Source organism: Megascapheus bottae, chromosome 8, assembly GCF_031878675.1.
Source record: "Megascapheus bottae isolate mThoBot1 chromosome 8, mThoBot2.hap1, whole genome shotgun sequence".
Lineage (NCBI taxonomy): Eukaryota > Metazoa > Chordata > Mammalia > Rodentia > Geomyidae > Megascapheus > Megascapheus bottae.
In genome coordinates, this window is record NC_143516.1 from 56013409 (window position 1) to 56039162 (window position 25754).

A 25754-nucleotide genomic window follows, 5' to 3' on the forward strand; every position below is an offset into this window, starting at 1 on the left:
ACATATGTAACTGTAATGCCTCTGTACATTACCTTGACAATAAAATAAAATAATTAAAAAAAGAAACCTTGGGTGATTTTCTGCTGCCCACAGCATAAGATTCCATGCCTTTAGCATAACATTTGAGGCCCTCATGGAAATGACAGTCTGATCTGCCTTACATGTGTTTTAATAGTAATTTTGTTTGCATATATTACTTTCACAAAATAAGTGGTTTCACTGTTTTTTTCTCTCTATATATACATACAAAGCATTTGATCATATTTATATCCTCTATTATTCTTTGTTATCCTCTTCCTACTTCCTCCTTCCCCTGCTACTTCCCTAGTTACTCTCATGACTTTGTTTCTCTCCTTAGCTTTCACAATGAAGTGAGAACACATGATACTTATAATTGTGGGACTGGTTGTCTCACTTAACTTGGTGATTGCCAGTTCGATCCATTTTCCCAGAAAATGACATCATTTCATCTTTTTTTATGACTGAATAAAACTCCACTGTGTATATACAGAATATTTTCTTTATCCATTCATCCATCATTGGACGTCTAATCTGTTTTCACAGCTTTATTAGCCCAGCCATTATGGAACTCAGTAAGGTTATTCAAAACACTAAAAATAGAACTTGCATATGACCCAGCCATCTCACTTCTGGATAAATACCACAAAGACTCAAACTGAGCTTATTTTTGAGTTAGTTACCTGCAGGCTTGTATTTAACTGGCAAGTCTTGTTGTCCATGTTTCTCCTCCCTACCTTAGGCAATAGGTATTCAAAGTCACTTCTCATTCTCCAAATAGCATTTGTATTTTTGCCCTTGTGTCTTTGTTTATGCTGTTCATTTGAATAAGTTGTCATCCTGGGGACCTTAAATTTTATTTTTGTTAGTCCTGGGGCTTGAACTCAGGGCCTGAGCTTGTTTTTGATCATGGTTTGTGCGCTACCACAGTACCACTTCTGGCTTTTTCTGTTTTGGTGGTGCTGAGGAATTGAACCCAGGGCTTCATGCATGCTAGGCAAGCACTCTACCACTAAGCCACATTCTCAACCCTGCCTCGTGAACTTTTAAACCATGATTTAGTTCAAATATGATTATTTCAAGCTCCTATTACCCATCTCCCATAGAATGGTTTGTTTGTTTCTATGCTCACACAATATCTCACATATTTCTGTAGTGAAATGCATCATACTATTGGCACAATCACTTATTTATTTGGCTTCCTCTTCCAATAGACCATATTTTCCTTAAAAGGTTGGGACTTTGCCTTTTTCACAACATAATGTGTTGTCAAGCACAATGTGTGATGCACAGATGTTAAGGAACATTTGTTGATAGAATGAACTTTATCTTCAAATTATTCATTTGTAGACCAGATTCTGTGTGTGTGTGTGTGTGTGTGTGTGTGTGTGTGTGTGTGTGTGTGTGCACTCACGTGTGCATGCATACATGTGTGTCTCAGCCTTGAGACTCGAATTCAGGGGTTAGACATCATCCCTGAACATTCTTGCTCAAGGCTAGAGCTTTGAAACTTGACACCACTCTACTTCTACTTTTGTTGTTGTTTTGCTTTTGATTTTTGTTGGGTGTAGGGCTTGAACTCTGGTCCTGGGCACTGTCCCTGAGCTCTTCAGCTTAAGGATAGTGCTGTATCATGATAATCCACAGGGTCACTTTGGTTTTCTGATGGTTAATTGGAGATAAGGGTCTAACAGACTTCCTCAGATCTCAGCCTCCTGAGTAGCTGGGATTATAAGTGTGTGTCACTGGTGCCAGCCCATTTCTGTTTTTTTTGATAGTTTATTGGTGATAAGGGTCTCAGACTTTCCTGCCTGGCCTACCTTTGAATTGTGCTCCTTAGATCTCAGCCTTCTGAGTAATGAGGATTAGAGGCAGTAGCTGCGGGTGCCTGGCAAAATATGCCTATTTTTTGCTGAAGAATATTCAGACCCCAAACAAGATGATTGGGAGGGGGCAAAGGGAGGGAAAGTGGGAGAAAAGCATGGGAAGGGGTATCAATTTTCAAGAAGTAATGTGCCCATTACCTAATGAATGTAACTGTAATCATGCTATACATCACCCTGACAATAAAATAAAATAAAAGAATATAAAAGAATATTCAGATCCTGAAGAACACTTTCAAATTAAGGGAAGTGATCCTGCTCTAGAAGGGTTGTGACTGATCTAAGCCTGGATAAACACAGACCATGACTGTCACCAACTCTAAATGGGTCAGATGAAGTCTTGTCCACAAAGCCTTTACAGTATTCATCAATATCTTCAACTTCCTGTCTCTTTCCCATCTTGCTCTTCATTACTGATTCCCATTCCCAAGCCCAGTAAATACTAAAGGAAAAAGTGAAATAAGTTGCTTTTAGTTAACTTAGGAACCAGAATGAACAGCTACAAGAATGATAAATCCTGTGATGAATAGAAAAGAAATACATATAGTAAGAACTAAATAGTGAAATTTAGTTTCATGGAGAGAACCGAAAGATCTTAGGGACTAACAAAATCCATATACATTTCCACAATGGAGAGGCCAATGGCAATGAAAATGGAATCTGGCCAAATTACATTCATTGTCTACATTTTTTTTTTGCCAGACCCAGGGCTTGAACTCAGGGCCTGAGCACTGCCCTAGGGCTTTCTCAAGGCTAGGGCTCTACCACTTGAGTCACAGCACCAGGTCTGGCTTTTCTATGTATGTGGTACTGAGGAATCGAACTCAGGTCTTTGTGTATGCTAGGCAAGCACTCTACCACTAGGCCAAACTATCGGCCCACACCTATTGTCTACTTAGATCCCATGTGCTTCTAGGAGTGCATGGCTCAGAGACCTTGAAACAGAGTACCTTGGTTGGTAGCAAGAGAAGAATGCAGGTATCTGAAAGAGTCCAGGCTTTTCATAATGATAACTGTTGAGATAAGTGAGAAGAGAATCTCTAGACTGCATTTATAGGTAATCTCAAGGTCTTGGAGTATAGTTTGGCATTGGGAAGGACCTGGAAGAAACGTCTCTAGTGGACAAGTGAAATGGTTGGTTTCTTGGCAGCAGAACTTGAGCTTTATTCTTGTGCTTGGATGTGAGTCATCTGCTTTGCTTACCTTTTATTCATTTGATTCCAAGGACAATAGGATGTTGCTTTGTGCATTTTTAGTTCAAACTCTTGAGAGAGTAAGAATATTATCATGCAACTAATCACTTTGTGCTTGTGGAAATCTTCAGTGTAAGGTCACCTCAAAGATCCTTAGAGTTGGTGTCCTGTACCCACAATGAATCAGTTCCAGGCAGCGGGGCAGGGAGCCACATGCTGCTATCTGGTGTTTGCTACTTAAGGAACCATCTAGAATTCCTTTTGTCACCAGAAATGTGTCTGTTAACCCATTTCAAAGGAGTTTGTGGACAGAACAGGCATTCTTGGGCAAGGTAATACCTTTTCTTTTTATAATACCTTTTCAATACAGACATATTTTGGAAACTGATTATGATTTGCTTTTCATATTGCCATGGATGCTTATAACTTCATAATCTATTGCAATTTGTATAGAATCTAGCAATTATCTGAGAAATAACAAGCACATACATAGTACATTCAATGCTATCCTTATGATACTATATTTAGAATTGTACTCTCCTAACCATTCAGCCAAGAACACTTATTTATACCCAATTTATCTTTGCTTTCTTTGCTAGCGTTGAGATACTGGTGTGTGTGTTACATTAGATTTTCATTAGTGAACAAATGATAAATAAGAAGTAACTGGGGCTGAGGATATAGCTGAGTGGTAGAACACCTGTCCAGTAGATTCAAAGCCCTGGGTTTCTGGGTTTGCTACTTAAATACAAAGAAAAAATCAGGTAAAATTGTTAGGTAAAGCCTGCATGTTGCCTCAAGGTTTTATAGTGTTTGTCAACACCACTACACTTCAGTTGTCCTTATTTTTCTATCTAAAACTCTTCCCTTCCTTGCCATAGTATGGTAAATAAGAGTGGAAGAAGATGTAGCCTTCATTCTTAACTTTGTATATGGCTACTCTATACCTCTGAATACATACATACACATATACACAGATGTTTATATATACAAAATGGTGGTACTGGAGTTGAACTCAGGACATATTACCTGCTCTGGAGCTCTAACACTTGATCCATGCCTTCAGTCTTGCTTTTTTTTTTGCCAGTCCTGGGGCTTGATCTCAGGGCCTGGGGACTGTCTCTGAGCTTCTTATGCTCAAGGGTGGCACTCTACCACTGAGTCACAGCACCACTCCTGGCTTCTTCTATTTAGGGGTACTGAGGAAGTGAACCTAGGGATTCATGCATACTAGGCAAGCACTCTACCACCAAGCCGCATTCTCAGCCAAGACTTGCTTTTTGATAGTTAATTGCAGAGTCACTTGGACTTTCCTTATCAGCTAACTGTAAGTCTTTATCTTTCAATCTCACCTTCTGAGTTGTTAGGATTATAGGCATGAGCCTGCTCAGCTGAACCCATATATTATTGGCATCTTTATTGATAATTTACATAAATATTTATTATGTTACCATGTTATTTTACTTTGCTACCCAACTTCTAAGCCAGGCTTGATTGTTAAGCTGAGTAATTGATTTATTTGCCAATCTCTTGAGCTGCTTAACTATAAATAAGAAACACTTGGCATTATTGGCCTGCTTATCATCAGACTGTAAGTGTAAGTGTTTCCTCAGAGATACATTTCCAACATCCTTTCATAAAACGGCCTTCATAAATTAGATTTCTCAAATCATCACTTGATATGTGATTGTTGGATACTATACAAACTAGAAAAACTCATATGATCGCATTTCTCAGGTTTAGGTATAGAAGAATATGCATCTAGCTTATAAATTTCTTAGAAAAACTATCTTAGTTGGGTATGGTGGCTCATGTCTGTACTCCTAGCTACTCAGGAAGCTGGGATCTGAGGATCATGGCTCAAATCCAGCCTGGGTACTAAAGACTGTGAGACTCTTATTTCTAGTTAACCACAAGAAAAGAAGTGATATTGTGGCTCAAGTGGTAGGGTGGTAGCCTTGAGCTGAAGAGCTCAGGGACTACTCCCAGGCCCAGAGTTCAAGACCCACATCCAACAAAAAAAAAATCATGCAGGGCTGGGAGTTTGGCCTAGTGGTAGAGTGCTTGCCTAGCATGAGCAAAGACCTGGGTTCAATTCCTAGGTACCACATGTATAGAAAAAGCTGGAAGTGGTGCTATGACTCAAATGGTAGAGCTGTATGCTTACTGAGCACTGCAGCTCATACCTATAGTTCTTGGAGAATGAGACCTGAAGACTGCAGTTCAAAACTAGCCTGGACAGGCAAGTCTGTGAGACTCTTAGCTCCAGTTAACCACCCAAAACCTAGAAGTGGAGTTATGGCTCAAGTGGTAGAGTGCTAGCCTTGAGCATAAAAACTCAGAAACAGTACCCAGGCCCTAAGTTTAAGCTCTAGGACTGGCATACATGCACTTCCCCGAATTTATGAACAACTTAAAAACAGATGCTCACTATATAAGGTGTGTTGAAAACCTAAAAGTATGTTGAGAATCTTTTCCAACTTTTTCTCTTGCTTTCCTATCAGTTACATCACCCTGATGCCTCCTTTTCCTTTAAAAGCTTAGATATTTGATTCATCTGTTGCCCACATGAGAAGGTACCTTCTCATGTAGTCTGTTTGCAAATTTCTTGAACTCTGTAATCAGTGTGTCCATTTCAATTAAATTTAACCAACATACATATTCTTTGTAAGTATCAATACCACACTTCCAATTTTGTTTGCTCATAGACATTTTATTGTACATCCTTCTTAATTATATCAACATCATGGAACACTCATTGACATGATATTATATTTGCTAGCTTAATTTTTACTTTGATGCCACCCAAATTTAAATTTGCTTTAACCTTTGAGATGATCTAAGATGTGCAATTAAACTTCATAAGGAATACATTCACCATCTCTAGTCTTTAGGCTGTTGCATGACTCCTACCTAACATCTAAATTAAATTTAGATTTCCATTCATTCCATAATATTGCTGATAAAACTAGGTTTCTCAGCAGGATATTTTGGGTTTGTCAATTCTTTATTGAGTTGTGCTGGCTTACATATTGCAGAATTTAGTCTTTTGCATCCTACACAAAATGCCATTACTGTTCTCTGTGAAGATAGCTAAAATGCCCACATACACCCCTAAATACCTTTTCCACTATTGTGCTCAGTTTTCCATCTCATTAATCACTTTTCATTCTTCCTCACTGATTAAGCCAATATTTAGAAATAGTGTTTTTCACATTGTGCACGTGGTAGCTCCTGAAAACTGGAAAAAGATTGGATCCAATTTTCCCATGCCATGTTTATCATTTTCTATGCACCTTTAATTTAAAAAGTTTTGCCTTTATTTAATTTTCTGTTGCAGTCACACATTTCTCTTTTCAAATGCAGCATATAATGGAGAAGAATAATGTCTGAAGAAAACCTTATAGAGTAAGTAAACACAGCAAATGCCCATGGTGGATTAAAGGAGACATGATGGTTGGAATGAAAATGCCTATGTTGGTAGCCATTACAGTTAGTGGCTCTTGCTATTGAATTTACCTCATCTATAATGATCAGTGTTTGCAAACTGAAACACATGAGTTAATGATACTTATACTGTTATTCAAAGCAGTCAATTGTAGCAATGCAAATAGGGGTTCTTATTATTTCCAGTTTTAACTAAAGGAGCCGCTAGATCTTCAAAGATGGGCTTTTGCTCAAAGATTTATTTTTATTTTTATTTTTTGCCAGTCCTGGGCTTGAACTCAGGGCCTGAGCACTGTCCTTGGGCTTTCCTCAAGGCTAGAGTTCTACCACTTGAGCCTCAGCACCACTTCCAGCTTTTTTTTTTTCTATGTATATTGTGCTGAGGAATCGAACCCCGGTCTTTGTGCTTGCTAGGCAAGCACTCTACCACTAGGCCAAATCCCTGGCCATGCTCAAAGATTTTTTTTGCCAGTCATGTGGCTTGAACTCCAGGCCTGAGCACTGTCCTTGGACTTTTGTCAAGGTTAGAGCTCCACTTAAGCCATAACACCACTTCCAGCTTTTTTCTATGTATGGGATACCGAGGATTCAAACCCAGGCCTTTGTGCATGCTAGGCAAGCACTCTACCACTAGGCCAAACTCCTGGCCCTCAAAGATTTTTTTATTATTAAAGAATTTATTAACATTGATTTTTACATCATATTTCAAATGACATGTTTAACAAACAAGTGTTCAATAAGGGAATTTCATGCCTAGGCTGGCTTTGAACCACAATCCTCAGATCTCCGCTTGCTGAGTAGCTAAGATTATAGGCAGCAGACACTAGCACCTGGCTGAGATCTTATTTATTTATTGCCAATCCTAGGGCTTGAACTCAGGGACTGGACAATGTCCCTGATCTTCTTTTTGCTCAAGGCTAGCATTCTACCACTTGAGCCACAGCATCACTTCCAGCCTTTTCTGTGTATGTGGTATCGAGTAATTGAACCCAGGGCTTCATGCATGCTAGAAGAGTACTCTACCACTAGGCAACACTCTCAGCCTCAAGATCTTATTTTTAAAGAAAAGAAAAAGGAAAACCAAACTGCATATTTTAACTACTGGAGGCAGTTTATATACCACTCTGAGGTCTTACTTTAACATGCTAATTCTGCCCCTATTAGAACATACTGTAACTTCACTTAGGCTATAAAGTCTTTAATAGTCAAGAGGAGCTGGCACTAATGGTTAAATTAGCAAACCAAACAATAGATGCTTCTCAACAGGTTTGGTATATATTAGGAAATATAAGCAGCTGTTTGTTTGTTAAGGGCAGTGATAATTCTGTGAGACCTGCACTTAATTAATGAATTGAATATAACTTAGCAAAAAAGAGCAAGTGAAAAATTAGTTAGCCATCTGCTCTTTATTTAGGTTCTTAAAAATGGAAAACTCTAATAATTGCCAAAAACTTGAAAGAAGATATATGTAAGATGCTAGGAAAGCAATAGGTGTAGTTCATGTACTTTAAAAATATAATCCACATAGTAAATACTGTATGTTCAGAAAGACACAGAATCTCACTTAAGTCACCTATAATTGGAATCTCAGTGTGTTATATGTTTTGCCTATTAGCTGGACAGTCATATGACTTGTGCAGTACTGAGTTGTTATGCAGAACCAGTATCTCCTGTGGCAGAGTTTGCGCATTGTCTACTTGTTTCCACTCTCCCCTTCCTCCTTTTATTCGAAGCCCTTATTTATTTTGTTTCTTTGCACAGCTCATGACTGTGCAGGTAATTGCTCTCGCTGGCTGTCTTCTGACTTGTTGGGGTTATATGACCAATCGTCACCAAAGGAATCTAAGCAGAAGCTAAAGTGTACAATTTCTACATAATTTCCAGCAGAGGAAGCCGTGCTTACTCTATTTCTTTTTCTTCCTTCCTTCCTATGGTCAGGAACAATACTGGCCAAGCTGCAAAATGGAAGGAACTTGGGTCCCTAGTAATCCTATGGAGCCAAGTCCTGTAACCACTCAGTGTTGCCCTTTTCCTTCTTGACTAGGATGTGAGAGAAAAACCGAAGTTACGTTTTTTTTTTTAATTTTTTTTTTTTGGTCAGTCCTGGGGCTTGAACTCAGGACCCAGACAGAGCTTCTTTTTTAGAACTTTTTTTTTTTTGCCAGTCCTGGGCTTGAGCTCAGGGCCTGAGCACTGTCCTTGGACTTTCTCAAGGCTAGAGCTCTACCACTTGAGCCTCAGCACCACTTCCAGCTTTTTTCTATATGTGGTACCAAGGAATCGAACCCGGGTCTTCATGCATGCTAGGCAAGCACTTTAACCACTAGGCAAAACTCCCAGCCCCTGAAGTTACGTTTGAGGTAATTTTTCATGTCATTGCACTTGAGAGTCTCTTTCTGAGAGCAGCTCCATTGCAATCTTAGTTAAAAATTTGCTTATACTTGGTGAGAAATCCTCTCTCCTTTTTTCCATGTAGAAGACATTCCTCAGCCTTAAAAAAATAAATCTGGAACAATAGAGTTAAATTTGGGAAAAAAGGGGGTCAGCATTATGCCATGGGATTTGAGAAGTTTGATTTCCTCACTGAAAGAAGAGAGCACATGCATAATTTTTCTTCAAGGGAGTTAATTCTACTCAGATTAATAGACATTTATTGAGCACCTACTTTGCACAAATGCTGCAGGAGTCTTTAGGGCTACAGAGAGGGAGCACCCACAGTCCCTGCTCTCAAGGAACTCACAATCTACTGGGGGACACATATACAAACGAGCGCATGGGAAGGTAGGAAGCATCCGATAGTAAAGGTATGGAGGAGATTCTGTGGCCTATGGAGCAACGGAGGATTTCAAGAGGAAGCCAGAGCAGATGGGGATCTCAAGAAGACTTTACAGAAGAGATTGCATTTGAACTCTCTGTTGAAGGATTGTTGGGAGAAAGATGAGTGATAGGGCTCAGGTTCTGAAGTCATGGGGACAAATATGGTGGGATCTTAGAACAGATTCATATTCAGAATTATCTGAAGTGGAAGTGGTAACACAACTCTGGAAAGGCCACATAGTCAAGGGGCCCTGAAGACTCTACTGGGTATCTAAGTTTATCTTATACTGATGGGGAAAGAGTAGAGGATTTGGAGTATTGAAATATAAAAGCAACAATACATTCCTAGATAGTAAATCAAACTTAAGCACATACCCAAATCTCCTGGGAGGTTTGTTAAAATGGAGATCAGTGGGCTCCACTCAGGATTTCTGATTCAGTTGGTCTTGTGAAGTCATAGACTTCATGCTCTTAGTAAGTTCCCAGGTGGTGTGAATGACACTGGTCTGGAGATGCCACTTTGAGACCCCTCCTACAGAACCATGCTGTAGGAAAATGTTCTTGGCAGGTGTGAGGAGTCAAAAGCAGGTGGATCCAACAAGAAGGTGGTCAGAATATTGGAGAAGATGGCTTATAAGACACTTTTATCAAGACAAATGGACAAGACTTTAGGACTATGTGTGGCTATGGGAGACTCACATTTACCTAATGTGAATGAATAAGAAGCATCGTGATTCTATTATCTGAGTTGAGAGGGGTGAAGGAGAAGAAAATATGTGTGTGGGAACATGATCATGAGTAAGATTACAGTGGATGTGCTGGAGGTAGTGGTGGGTTATTCATAGAAAGGTACTTATAATTCAAAGAGAGGGTCTGAAGTTGGAGAAATTAATCTCACAAATGTGAGAGCTACAGACACTGAACTAGTTGTTAAATGGTAGTGATTGGGACAGAATATGAGATTAGAGCAAGTGACTGTCAAGGACATAGCTCCAGGATAAAGAATGAGGGGACAAAATAATGAGGAGGTTGGGCTGGGAGTTTGGCCTAGTGATAGCGTGCTTGCCTAGCATGCACGAAGACCCGGGTTCGATTCCTCGGTACCACATACATAGAAAAAAAGCCGAAAATTGTACTGAGGCTCAAGTGGTAGAGCTCTAGCCTTGAGAAAGTCCAAGGACAGGGCTCAGACCCTGAGCTTAAGCCCAGGACTGGCCAAAAAAAAATAACGAGGAGGTGAGACAGTAGTTGGTGAACCAGAGTAACATATCCTGGAAGGTGATGGTCAGCTGTTTTAGTTGATGAGAAAATGAAAAGCAAAAATAGAAGAAAGGCTGCTGTTTTTTTTTTTTTTATTGGTAAAGTCACTAATGACCTTTGGGAAATTAGTCTGGGGAGAAATGGTAATATAGTGAACTGCCATTGAAGAAACTCAGGTGAAGTCAGAGGAAAGTTGAAACAGGAGCTTGACATGGTAGGGTCAGAGAAAGTGGATATTAGTGTCTAAAACATTTAAGCAAAGCAATAGGTGAGAACAAAGAGTGAGAAGAAATGAAGTGGAGTAGAGGGAACCAGGAGGAAAGGAGCAAGATTACAGAAATGTTGGGACAGGATAGATTTTCAAAGGTGGAGATGGTGAGAAGGGAAACTGATGAATGTCTTCTTAGTAAATGGAATTGAAGAAAAGAGGGAGGAGGGGCTCCGGGTGAGAGGCGAACTGCAGAGGCTTGAAACAGTCACTTACTTAGGAGAACACAAGAATTTACACCTTTTCAGTCCTTCTTCCATCACTCTTGACTTTGTTATGGTGAGCTCATCCATTCAACTCCATGTCAGAGGAAGCTGTCTTGGGCCACACTTCGTGGCCTCAGGTCCCACCTGTAGCCTCCCGGTCCCAGGATGCAGTCTGGTGTGGAAGCCACAGGGATTCCGGGAGATAAAATTTCACACTCATTTCCGGATGGGTGGCCTTTGCTGTAAACATAGATTTTCAATGTTTTATTTCTTTTCAAGGGCACAGCTGGTAATTTTAATAAGTAACATTGTCCAGAAAAATTTTGCATTTGATCGCTGTACCCCATTAAGCTTCTTTAAAAAAATCTCCCCCAAACTTAGCATATATTCTTAACATGGATCCTGTTAGAAGAGAGAGTACATGGGCAGCTTTTTTTTTTTGGACTGGGAGAGGCCCAGTATATTGGTTAGCAGCATGCTGACTTTAGTAGAATTAGATGGCTCTTATTTGTTTGTAATCATAGTGAAAGTGCCAAAGGAAAGTGCCAGTCCATGCGTTGCAGGTTTGTGTTTTAGAGAACAAGGAAGCTGATTTAATCATGAGCTAGAAAAAAATGCCAGCTGTATGATTTGTGCCTGGAAAAAGTAGGCTATATAGTTACAGTACTACAGTAAGTGATTTTAGGTTGGGTCTGCAAAAAGAGTGACTGGATGCCACTTTCCTTTTATTTTTTTTATTTTTATGTGGTCATGCACTTCCCATGAGAATATGGGTGCACCTTGAGCCACAACTTCAGATTTAATCTGGCCATGTGAGGCCAAGTGATCAGGTGTTTGATGTATAAACAATAGGAAATTCTGCAAATAACGATTTTGCAAGGGCTTCTTCAGTTATAGGGTTTACTAAAATTGCTAGGGGAAAAACTATTAATAGTATTTATTATTTCACTTTATTATTTCTATATAATTGCTGCTTTTGGATGATTATGTTTATTTGAAATTTTGTACCACAGGTAAGACCAGAGGTAGAAAACAACACAAAGAACAAGACTCAAACAAAAAAGCATATAAACGCACACATGCAGGACCACACATACTTACAAACTCTCCTGAACCAAGTATGTTCAAGAATTAATAAGTCGCCCCTTACCCCGTCCACATACGAGGCTCTGGTAAAAGTCATGCCTTTCGGCTTTTGACAATCTATGTGTGCTCTCGGCACCGAATGAGTTTTTTAAAAGCCAGTTTAAAGTCTTCATTAAAACTTGTGTAGAGCAGAGGGTTGATCAGAGAATTCACATAACCCAGCCAGGTCAAAAAATCAGACACTTCAGAAGACACAGTATAGATGCTCAGACCTACAATCAGTTCTTTGATGAAAAATGGCAGCCAAGACAAGATGAATGCACCCAAAATCAGTCCCAGGATGCGAGCTGCCTTGCGTTCCCTGGTACTGGAGATCTGTTGTCGCTCTCCAGGGTGATCTAGGTCGTTGTCGAAGGGCGGGATCCTAATGGAGCTGTGGATCTTTTCAAACTCCGTGGTAGGGTCTGAGGTTGAGAAGTCAGACACACAGAAAGTCTGTGTTAGTTTGCAACTGGCAAAAGAATTCTGACTGTCTGTGCTTCTGTTGCTTAAATGCCGGCTTGATCCCCTCTTTTGGTAAAGGCTCTTGGCCGCGTGGTAAATGCGGTAATAGAGAATCAGGATCAAAGTCAAGGGGATGTAAAATGCCCCCAGTGTGGAATAGATGGTGTAGATCACGTGGTCATGCTGGATGGTGCACTGGCTGGGGGGTGGGCTGAGCTGGCGGTGGCTCCTCCAGAACAGAGGGGGCATGGAAATGAAGATGGAGATCGTCCAAACTGTGAGGATCATCAGTCCAGCTCTCTTGGCTGTCCTCTTCCTGGCATACTCAATAGCATTGGTGATGGCCCAGTACCTGTCCAGGGCAATCACACACAGATGGAGGATGGAGCAGGTGCAGCAGGTCATGTCCACACTCAGCCACACCTCACAGACGAAGTACCCAAGCTTCCAGCTCTCCATGACAATGTACATGATGCTTAGGGGCATGACCAGCACAGCCACCAGGAGGTCTGTCACAGCCAGGGAACAGATCAGGTAGTTTGCAGGCTGGTGGAGCTTCTTGGTGGTACTGATGGCCAAGATCACAGCTGTGTTCAGCAACATGGTGAGGATGGTAATGAGCACCAGAGTCATGCAAATGAGCATCTTCTCTGGGATAGTCTTAGGCCTCCCAGCAGAGCCGCCTTCTGCAGTACAGTTAGTGAGATTCATGTTTCTGCACTGCTGATGGACACCACGAGAAGCGATTGGGCCTTTCTCTTCAGCTGGAAATGATGGAGCCTCCAGTGTCTCTATACTTGTTTCAGCTTTACTGCCTCCTGGGCTCCCTTTTTGGATGGTAAAGAAGATGGCCACAGCATTTCTTCTGAATGGAGAGTCCCTGGAAAACATTAAGGCACTGATTTTTTTTTAAAGGCCTCATTTTCCTCTGGAAAATATAAGATTTTATATTCCTAAAACACCATGCAATTTACACATACTTTTCTTCTTGCTTTAGGTAATTTGAATTCATCTTTTGCAAAATCTCATGAAGAATCCTTGTTTTTGTTACTTAAATTTCCAAACTACTTTTGATGCATGACCAAATTCTAAGTCTATTGTACTACCTGAAGTAGTTTCTTATGTATATTATTTTTGATCTGTTTAATTTGGAAAGGCATAACTGAGAAGATATGTGCACATTTTTAAAGATTTTAAAGGAAATGGCACTGTGGCTCAAGAGGTAGAATACTAGCATTGAGCTGAAATGCTCAGAGACAACGTCCAGGCCCAGAGTTCAAGCTTCAGGACCAACAACAACAACTGAAAAAAGACTTTAAAAACTGTGAGACTGGGGGCTGGGAGTTTGGTCTAGTGATAGAGTGCTTGCCTAGCATGCACGAAGACCCAGGTTCCAATCCTCAGTACCACATTCATAGAAAAAAGTCGAAAGTGGTGCTGAGGCTCAAGTGGTAGAGCTCTAGCCTTGAGAAAACCCAAGAACAAAGCTCAGGCCCTGAGCCTATGTCCAGGACTGGCAAACAACAACAACAACAACAATAACAACAAAAAACTGTGAGACTGGGCCAGGAGCATGGCTTAGTGGTAGAGCGTTTGGCTAGTGTGCATGAAGCTCTGGGTTCGGTTCCTTGGTACCACATGCAAAGAAAAAAAAAGCTGGAAGTGGTGCCATAGCTCCAGTGGTAGAGTTCTAGTCTTGAGAAAGCCCAAGGACAGTGCCCAGGCTCTGAGTTCAAGCCTCAGGAGTGGCAAAAATAATTGTGACACTATGAGAAAAATAACAACAACTCTATTGTTGATTATGGGCACCAAATCAGTTCATAAAGTTTCACTGAAAAATTCTACTCCAAAGGTGTATTAGTATCATGATGGGATTTTGTATACTGACATGTTTAGTCTTAGTGCTTTTGGTAAATTATTCTTCAAGTACTGTAGTAAATCAACCATGAGAATAGTACTACCATCAAACTTAATTGTTGAGGATGAGAATGTAGGTAGCTAAGTGTAGAGCAATTGCCTTGCATGCACGAGATCCTAGATTCAATCCCTAATACTCACACAGGCACACAATCTAAAAATCTCTAGATTTTTTTGTGGAAGAGGAAGGTGGAAAAAGGTAGTCAAATATAATCAGTGTGTACTGTAGACATGTGTAGAAATATCACATGGAACCTCACTAATATGCACAGCAATATGCTAAAACAATTATAGTAAATAAAATATGCAGATGACTAAAAATTATAAAGTGTATTTAGTCTTGGCTAACATGTGTTCTGTGTATTATGAGTCTATGTCTCACACATGTGTCTATTTCTCTCAATAAAGTCCATGAGTGGGCTTTTTTTTAGCACAACAAATGCATAAATGCATTGTAGTTTATTATCATTATCAAGTAAGTCAGTGACATTTTAAAGAAAAAGTCAAATATGGATGCCTAGCTATGAGAGCTAAACAATCAAAATTTGAATATTCACAGTGAATGACTGCTGTATAGAAGTCGATTCAATTATCTGGTGCCAAGGGATTAGGTCCAGAAAGACAAATGAAAATATGAGAAAAGAAACTGGATATTTTGGCAGTTTTAGAAGTTAAATAAATTGGTGCATATCACATTAACAGACATAATCATTTTTAGCAGATGATGTGTTTTGGATACTCTTTAGCAGGGAATGAATGAGTAGAGTCCTTTAGGTAAATTTAGGCATAAAAATCTCTACCTTGCAGGAGATGTCTAGCCTTGGATTTAATTCTCCTGTTTATAGAGCAAAAACTACTACACTGTTGGGAGTATAAACTTGTTCAACCACTCTAGAAAGCAGTATGGTGGCTCCTCAAAAGACTAAATATAGAGCTCCCTTATGACCCAGCAAGTTCACTGCTGTTTCTGGACATTTACCCAAATGTCCAGAAACAAGGACATACTATAGCTACTGGCACTACCATGTTCATTGCAGCATTATTTACCATAGCTAAGATATGGACCCTACCCAGATGCTCCTCACTAGATCAAGAAAATGTGGACAATGGAATTCTATACTGTTGTTAGAATTACATCACCCCATTTGTAAGGAAATGGTCAGACTTGGAAAAATTCATACTAAGTAAAGTAAAATGGACCCAAAGAAACATAGGCTCTATTTGCAATAATTAGTATGTGTCTACAATTCTCGTAGCTGAGAACCACAATAGCTCAAAAGTTATATACATATGGCCGTAAAGGATGAGACTAAAAAATGAAACTCCAGGATAACAAGAGGTTAATCTTTGTGATTATTGTTCCTTTTTTTTTTGTCAGTCATGGGGCTTGAACTCTGGGCCTGGAAGGTATCCCCGAGCTCTTCATGTGAAGATTAGCACTCTTCCACTTGAGCCACAGTGCTACTTCCCATTTTCTGGTGATTAACTGGAGATAAGAGTCTCATGGACTTTTGTTCCCAGGCTGGCTTTGAACTGCTATCCTCAGATCTCAGCCTCTTGAGTAGCTAGGATTATAGGCATGAGCCACTGGCACCTGACTGTGATCATTGTTCTTAATGTACTATGTGAAGTTATTTCTTTTCTCTCTCTTCTTTTTTTCTCCTTATGATTCATCTCATGTTGTTATTATATCTGACTTTGGTACCTGGTATTTTGTATATAAGTTTATTTGAAATACGGAAGGTCAGGGGAAAAACAAGAAGATTGGGAGGGGTAGGGGAGGCAAATTGGGAAAAAAAATTTTGGAAGGGGTATCAATGTTCAAGAAGTAATGTACTCACTACCTGAGGAATGTAACTGTAACACTTCTATACATTGTCCTGACAATAAAATACAATTATTATTTTGAAAAATGAGGGAAATGACACTATTTATCTCCAGATGGAGAATCCAAAAGAAAATAACAGTGATTTTACCAAAGACCACATATAGGACCATTGTTTGGGTACAGTTTGTATCATTCTGCACTTAAAGTTTCTTCTTCCTTCTGTGTCTTCCACTGTCTTTGAAGGTATTTCTGGATTACTACTTCCAGATGTCTCTTGGGTTTCTCTAGTTCCACCATGAGGTTTGCTCTGCAATCCCCTTTGTTTTGTAGATGGATAGTTTTTGCCAAGCTAGTGTCTGTCTATCCTTTCATAAACATTTTTATGTCTCAGCCTATTTAATTGGTTTGGGGATCAGTCAGATCTAACTTTAAACTGTAGCTGAGCCATCTACTAGTTGTTTGGGTTATGCCGTCTACATTTTTCTCTGTGTGTCCTCTCAATAAAATGAAATAACTTGTTATTTTTTCATGTATTAATTTTTGGTTAGTGTGTGTGTGTGTGTGTGTGTGTGTGTGTGTGTGTGTTCTTGAGATTTGCAGGATAAAGCTGTGCTCAAGGTTTACTTTTTTGTTCTAATTGTAAGACTGAGACTATGGAAAGAAGCACAGAAAGGCACAGAAAAGGTTAGGGATTACAGTACAGGCAATTAAGACCAGAGCTGCTGCACACAGCAGAACTATCAATAGAACTTTATTGAGCTCCCTCACCACTTAATAGTCATTGCTTTGGGGTTGTAAGTTTCTTCCGTGTTTTGTAACGTGTGTGTGTGTGTGTGTGTGTGCGCGCGCGCGCGCGCGTGTGTGTGCAGGCTCACATGCTAGGACTTGGGGCTTTGCTGCTATTAGGCTGTTTTGCTCCAGACTTGTGCTCTACCACTTGAGCCACAGCTCCACTTCTGGATTCTTTGGTACTGGAGTTAAGTCTCATGGACTTTTCTGCGTGGCTGGCTTTGAACTGTGATCCTTAGATCTCAGCTTCCTGGGTGGCTAAGATTACAGGTGTGAGCCAGTGGTGCCTGGCTCATAACTATTTTTTACTGATCCATAAGCTACACAGTTCTGGTGGGTAGTAATTACTTCTAGTAAAGTTACATTTAAAACCACTACAGGGCTGGGAGTTTGGCCTAGTGGTAGAGTGCTTGCCTAGCATGCATGAAGACCCGGATTTGATTCCTTGGCACCACATACACAGACAAAAAAAGCCGGAAGTGGTGCTGAGGCTCAAGTGGTAGAGCTCTAGCCTTGAGAAAGTCCAAGGACAGTGCTCAGGCCCTGAGCTCGAGCCCAGGACTGGTCAAAACAAACCAAAACCCCCAAAAAACAAAAAACCATTACCAGTTCGTGTCTGGGGCAGGGGGTCCATTCTCAGTCCTTTAATGTGACTTTCTGGTTTATTTTGTTTCCAAGCCTATCTGAAAAGGGGGGTTACATTTTATATTCATGTGTTTTCATTGATTCTAAACTCTTCCATACATCCTCTTTCATCATATTTTTATTCAATAGTAGATTTTGATGTTTTTCTCCACAATAGCACAAATAACATATTCTTTTCGATAGACAAGTAGATTAGGCCTAAAAGACTTAGCTGGGAAGTGAATGTTGGAAAAGTTCTAAGATTTGGGTCCTAGAGCTCTTTACTAAAAAAATAAAAGAAGACTACTTAAAAATAAGTACCTGTGGAGCTTAGACAAAGGACAGAAAACTTTAGAAATTTCAGTTTATGGTAATGGCAGTTAAAAATGTAGTTGTTTGGAGAACCAGTCCTGGGGCTGCCAATCCTGGGGCTTGAATACTGGGCACTGTCCTTGGGCTTTCTCAAGGTTGGCATTCTACCACTTGAGCCACAGCACTACTTCTGGCTTTTTCTATGTATGTGGTACCAAGGAATTGAACTCAGGACTTTGTGCATGCTAGGTAAGCACTCTAGGCCAAACTCTACCACCCTTGATAGTTGTTTTTTTTTTTTTTTTTGGAGAAGTGATTGTCTTTCATAAGTTTATAATTGGCTTTTTACACTGTTATTTGTTATACCACTTAATAGCTTTGCGATTAGGACAGAAAACATTTTGGGGGCAAGTAAAATGTAACAGAACAATAAAAAAGCAATAAAAGTAAGCTGGTGAGAGTCAGTGGGGCCTGGGTACCAGGTAAGTAGAATTCATAAGCAATTTTAGTCCTTGGGAGGGAGACATTGAAGAGGTTGAAGATAATAGTCATGCCAAGGAAATGATACAACATCAATTGTCTTGGGTTCATTTTAACCTTTTAAGAAAATAGCACATGGTTTTATAATCACTAACAACTCTTAAGTAGACAGTATGATTTCTAATTAGAACAGTGCTGGCTAAATAGCTCCTGAAAATCTCATTCATCTCTTTAGCATTTCACATTGTGGTAGAGGATAGACCATAATAACACAGAGACCAAAATATGTTCTGTACCACTGATCCAAATGCTAATATAAGTACACTAAAGTTTTATTAGTTAAATAGAATAGGAAATTAACTGCAATAATCAAAGCAAAATAGATCCATCTAAATCGGGAGTTAATTCAGGGACTACTTGGAGATTTGTAAGCTTAATTATCACATAGAAAATAGCAATGCAGCACAAGATCACATTTGGATTTTTTTCATTAAAATTGCAAATAGGTAAGAATCATTGTAACCCAAATTGCTTAGTACATAAGGCTTCTTGTTTCTGTCTAGCAGTATTAGCTGTTAATATTTCCATGTATGTATATTACATATATTAGGGATGGAAATTGAGTGTTTATTATAAAAGAAAAAACACTCCTTAAGAATTTTAATAAAGGAATATTTTGCACTTGGAGAAAAGATACTAGGATACAAAAACATTACAAATGTTTTTAATCTTCAGTCCTGTCCCTGATTCCTGTTAAGAGTAGAGTGGAAGGGGAAAGTTAAAGAAGAGAATTCTGAAAAATTAGACTTAAGAATCTACACACTTGATTAAAATCTAAACTTGTTTTGCTTTAGAAAAATCTTTAATATACCAAAAGGCCTGTTTTAGTGGCATGCTAGTTGTAACAGAAAGCCCCCTTCCCACCCCTTGTCAGTTACAGTGTGCAGGATTACTAGTTAACACATTAATGATAAGTCCATGTGTGCCTTTTAAACCCATCACCGAGCTCTTGTGATGGATAACACTGTGAATATATCAACTCCTGAAGAAGGGTAGACAGGAACATTGTAGGTGCTAATGGAGGACTGAGAGGCCCACAGAACCAGCTTCTCCAGAACTACAGCCCTCAGCCCTACTGCAAAGGAGAGCCTCATTTTAAAACCCAACTATTTGCCTCCAATTTGGCACCCAGCAACCTGAGTAATTTTTCTCCTTCAGGAAAAAATCCCACACATGACTACCTATACCCATATATAGCATCTCTTTTTTACATTTAAATATAAAAATACTACTGTGCTTTGTGTTATCAATGGGGGACCATGCAATTGATGATCTCTTTCTAGATGGGGATGTCCTTCCACAGCTCGGATCTGAGCTTTGTGCTCAGGAGAGGGCTGTGGCCTACACCAGGGAAATTACCATAGCAACAGAGGAATGTGTTCTTCTCCCTCACCTCAGCCCCTCCCTTCTTGCCTAGCTCCCCTTTGTAATACAGTTGGTGATCCTTTGAGAAACAGCCTCTATCAAAAAGGGAAAACCTGTTATTTAACCTGAAGAAAAGTCCTTCCTTCTCTGTCCTCCTATGCCAACTACAGAAACACACCTGATGAGATTGATAGTGCCTACCCCTCATTCACTACAACATTAGAAAGCTGCAGTGACAAGAAAAATGGGGGAAGGAGAGGGGAGGGGACGGGTGTAAAGAGATTAAGAACTTGACCCCTCTACCCTGACCAAAAAAAGCAAGATTAATTGAGCATGAGGAAGAAAAAGACCTTGATCTTCTGTGCTTGAGTTACAGTAAACTAAGAGGAGGAGGAGTATTGGAGGAGGAGGAGGATGGAGAACTGGGAGTCTCTGTAGGTCCTGCTGGTTTGTGTGGAAGGGCTCGTCATTAGTTTTGTGGAGAAAACATATAGGACTATGGTTTCTGCCACTGTACAAGGATCACAATTGGTAGACAGTGACGCTCTTCCAAATATTCCAAGAACTAATCTGCTTGTGGTCAGAATTCTATTTTATAATATTTCATTAGGGATTTCTTTATCTATATTTTATGAAGGTTGCAGTGCTTCAAAGAATCAACTTTCGTTTTCCAACCTGTTCTTTTTTTAATATCATTGGCTTCTGCTCTTATATTTATCATTTCCTTCCTTATGTATGTACTTATTTATTTGTCATGGGGCTTGAACTCTAGGCCTGGGTGCTGTTTTTGAGCTTTTGAGCTCTTGAGCTCAAGGCTAATACTCTGCAATTTGTGCCACATCACCAATTCCAGTTTTTTGGTGGTAAATTGGAGATAAGAGTTTCACAGACATCTCTTTCCTGGGCTGGCTTTGAACTGTGATCCTCAGATCTCAACCTCCTGAGTAGCTAGTATTAAAGGTGGGACCCACTGGCCCCCAGCTTGATTTATTGTTTCTTTTCCTTGCAGTGCTAGAAACCGCATTTAGTTTTTTGAGGTAGGAGCTAAGATTTTTAGCTAGTCATTTTTTTAATGCAAACATGTTAAAATGTATCTTTTAGTACTACTTTAGCTGCATTCATAAATCCTTTATTTTAATTTTAATTTTGACAACATTTAAAGTTTTTCATAACTTTCTTTGGTCTATGGATTTTTCAGAACTATACTAATTGGTTGTTAAGGTTTGGCGGATTCTCCATTTATCTTTTGGCCATTGCCTTCTAATTAGGTTCCATTGTGATCAAAGTATACACCCAATCTGACTTTAGTTATTTTAAGTTTATTGAGGTCTGTTTCATGGTCCAGAGTAATGTCTATCATGGGCCCTCACATAATAGGATTAATCTGCTATTGCGTTTGGAACATTCTGTAAGTAGTCATTAATTTTTTTTTTTGCCAGTTCTGGGGCCTGAGCACTGCCCTTGGACTTTCTCAAGGCTAGAGCTCTACCACTTGAGCCAGTGTACCACTTCTGGATTTTTTTCTATGTATGTGGTACCAAGGAATTGAATCCAGGTCTTCATGCATGCTAGGCAAGCACTCTATCACTAGGCCAAACTCCTGGTCCTTAGTCATTAAATTTTGTTGTTGTAACTTCTGTAGATTTTTGACTATTTTGTTCTGTTCCATCTTGAGAGAGCTAAGTGAAGGCTTCAGTTGCAGTTATAGGTTTTTCTATTTCTCCTTTCACTTCTACTAAATGTTGCTCTACACATATGTGTATATATATTCATGCATGCTAGGTAAGCACTCTACCACTAGGCCAAACTTCCAGCCCATGGCTTGGAAATTTTTTTTTGTTTATTTAATAATTCTTTTATTGTGATTGATAGAAGGGTTACATTATATTCACCCGATAGAAGGTGCATAACTTCACAAACATTGATACCCTTTCTCATGACATGGTCCCCATTTCCCTCCCACCCTCCCCCCACTTATCTTGATTTCCCCCTTTCCTATCCAATTTCAACTAACCAATTAAACACATATAAAATATATCAGATAACAAGGTAAAATATTGTAACAATATGAGATAACCAAGGGATAGCAAAAGAGATGAGCAATAACATAGTACATTAAGGACAGCAGTCACTCATTATATGGCTTTTGTTTCCTTCTCCTGGAGGTCCTTATATTTAGTGTCATACTATTTGGCCTAATGTCTCTAGATTTTGTTTCATTGTAAATCTCTGCTAGGAGAGCTCAAGGTTTCTACTGATTATGACAAATGAGGGAGACTGTTGAGCCTATGTTCCTTTGAGTCTGGCTTACTTAATATGATTTTTTTCTGTCTTTTCATTTCCTTACAAATGGGGCAATGTTTTTCTTTCTGACAGCAGCATAGAAAAATTTTTAAGAAGTAATTTTATCTTGTCTAAATAGTATATTTGAGTTTGTTTCATTTTTTCTTTTCTTTTCTTTTCTTTTTTTTTTTTTTGCTGGCTTTGGCGCTTGAATTTAGGACTTAGGACTTTGACACTCTTCCCGATCCTTTCTGCTCAAGGCTAGCACTCTATCACTTGAGTCACAGCTTTACTTCCAGCTTTTTGGTAGCAAATTGGATATAACTCATGATGTTCTAGCTTTTTGGTAGTAAATTGGATATAACTCATGAGTAGCTAGGATTCCATGTGTGAGCCATCAGTGTCCAGTTGTTTCTTTGTAGGAATTTTTCAGTGGTTGGTCTAGATACTAAATTACATATTCATAAGTTTTCCCTGTCTATTGCTATTTTCGCGACCAAAAGAAAAACTATAGAAAACTTACACAAGTCCTAAGTATCGTTTTTCATCTGAGAATCACATTTGGCTATTATAATTTTGCTTTAACAATGCAACATATTACTAAAATATGAGGAGAGTATCTTTTTTTACTCATATTTCTTCCTATTGTCCTATCTTCTTTCCTAATAGTCCAAGATTTCTTCTTTTAACATTTATTTCTATTAACAGAGTTCTCTTGGCTAGTCTCCTAGAGTAATATTGGTGGTAATTTTCTTAGTTTTCTGTTTCCTAGAAATGTCTTGGTCAAGTTCTTGCAGGATGTTTTCCTTGCATCCTGTCTAATGGTGCTTTCCTTTCAACACATGCTGCTTCTTTGTGGTTTCTGATGAGAAATATACAAAATCTTCGAAAGGAAGTCTTTTTTCCTTATAAGCATGCTGTCGTTTCTTTCTCATTGCTGTGAGATGTTTTCATTTGCCCTTAATTTTCAGATTTTTGCTGTGTCTTGGTGTGGATTTCTTTGGGTTTATTATATCTGTTATTTGCCTAGTTCTTTGGATCTATTTTTATATCCTTTGCCCAAATCTTTTGTTATTATATCTCCAAATTTAATTTTTTTGAAAATTTTGTTTTCCTTCATCTCTTCTCTGGCAATCAATGACCTAAATGTTATGTTTTTTGTTGCATTCTCATAAATCACCAACCATTCATTTAAAAATTAACTGTAGGCTTTTATGTTAGGTTGCATAGTTTATGTTTTATGTTGTTAGCTAGTACAACTAGTAATCTATCTTTAAGTTCATAAATCGTTTCCAGAATCTGCTATTGAGTACATATCCTGATTTCTCTAATTTCAAATGTTGGATTTGCTATTTTTAAAAATGTGCTTGATTCTTCTGTATAGTCTCTGCTCATTTATCAAGTATTTGATTTGATTTGTGTGATCATTATTTTTTACTGAAGTACTTTCATATGGTTTTTTTTTTTTTGGCAAGTCCTGGACTTGAGCTCAGGGCCTCAGCCTGTCCCTGGACTTCTCTCAAGACTAGAGCTCTACCTCTTGAGCCACAGCACCACTTCCGGCTTTTTTCTATGTATGTGGTACCAAGGAATTGAACCCAGGTCTTCGTACATGCTAGGCAAGCACTCTACCACTAGGCCAAACTCCCCGCCCCACTTTCATATGGTTTTAACAAATTCCTTGTCATCAGTGAACTGCTTTTCTTATTGATATTGAAAGGTTGATATTTTCCCCTAAGTTTTAAATTGATGCATGATTGTTTTTATTTCCTTATGATGCCTGAGCATTTTAGATAGGATTATGTTGCAAGTCTCTGCACCTTATTTGAATCTAATGTTGTTGCAATCTTAAGCTGATATTGCTCTGGAACAAGGAGAGATGTTGAGTAATTACTAGTATTATTTGTCTTAAGTATTGTATCAGTGATCCCGGGTCAGTTTGGGAGCTTTGTTTCATGATTTGTAAAATGAAGATAATCATATCTATTTTATTTGTAGCTCAGAGAAAATTAGATGAGGCAGGCTTTGACAAAATGCTTCCACATATCCCAACCCCAGGAGATAGTTAATAATTTCTTTCAATGTATACTTATGTTGATGTATTAGTAAAGTTGTTATCTTGATACTGAACTAAAGAGTATTCACTTGGATTTTTATCTTTGAATTCATTCTTCAGCTGTAAAAGTGATGAAAAATGTAAACTTAATATATACTATGTAAATCTAATATATATTATGCACTTGTCTGGCTATTTCATGTAGTAACTTAGTAAACATTTAGAGTGAGGTTAGAACTTGAATTAAAGAAATGCGGTAAGCACTCATTCAATGAGTCAAGCAAACTGAATGGTTGAGGAAACAGATTTGTTTTGCATATATTTTATAGAAATGGGGACAAATACTTGTACAATGTGTTCTTGAAATTCTCATCTTTCCATGGAAGCACACAAATATGTTCAAGCAGGAACTGAAGCTTTTTGTGTTGAAAGCCAAGGATGGCCTAAGAGGGCAAAGAATTTAATATAGAGGACTTCACATCCTCTATATTACACCTACGTCCAGAGTTCAAGTCCCAGGCCTGTAATCCTACCTTACCCAGGAGGCTGAGATCTGAGGATCCTGGTTCAAAGCCAGCCCCATCAGGAAAATCCATAAGACTCTTATCGCCAATAAACTACTCAGAAAAAGCCAGAAGTGGTGCTGTAGCTCAAGTGGTAGAATGCTTGCCTTGAGCAAAAGAAGCTCAGGAACAGTGCCTAGACCCAGCTTTAAGCCCAATGACCCTCAAAAACAAAAATGAAGACAAACAAAAAATGAAGTAAAGTGATTCACTACTAGTGAATGATAGTTCAGTCACTAATTTCAGACCTTATTTTAATTTAATTCATTTTTTTCTATTCATGTTCACTGTCTGTTCAGATCTAGGATAACATGTGGTACTTAGCTATCACTTCCAGTTTCCTCCAGTCTGTGATGTTTTCTAATCTTTTGTTTTTATTTTATTTTTTATTGTCGGGGTAATGTATGGAGGGGTTACAGTTACATTCATCAAGTAGTAGGTGCATTACTTCTCATACACTGATACTCCTTTTCATGTTTCTGTCGTCATTTCCCCCCCCTTACCCCCTCCTAATCATCTTGTTTTCCTCCCCTTCCCTTTCCTTTTTCAAATAAACAATGTATATACATACGTAACAAAGTCAAGTATCTTAACATGAGATTAACCAAAAGGCAACAAAAGAGAAAAGAAATAACATAGTACAATAAGAACAACAATCACACAAGATAAAGCTCTTGTTTCCATATCCTAGAGTTCTTTTCATTTAATCTCATCCTATATGACCTTATGTACCTAGGTTTTGAGCTATTGTAATCCTCTTCTGGGAGAGTCCTAGATGTGTACTAATTATTACAA

The 25754-nt window shown here is 38.9% G+C and overlaps 1 protein-coding gene across 1 annotated transcript in view; it reads right to left on the reverse strand.

Moving 5' to 3' along the window:
- Positions 1-8037: 8037 nt before the first annotated feature.
- Htr1e (5-hydroxytryptamine receptor 1E) overlaps positions 8038-25754 on the reverse strand; it is an 87042-nt gene continuing 69325 nt past the window's right edge. The window contains exons 2-3 of the mRNA XM_090337715.1: positions 12243-13562; positions 8038-11332 (exon numbers count right to left, since the gene is read on the reverse strand). Of these exons, the coding sequence (XP_090193841.1) occupies positions 12296-13393 (1098 nt within the window). The 5' untranslated portion in view covers positions 13394-13562 and the 3' untranslated portion in view covers positions 8038-11332; positions 12243-12295. The remainder of the gene's footprint in view (positions 11333-12242; positions 13563-25754) is intronic.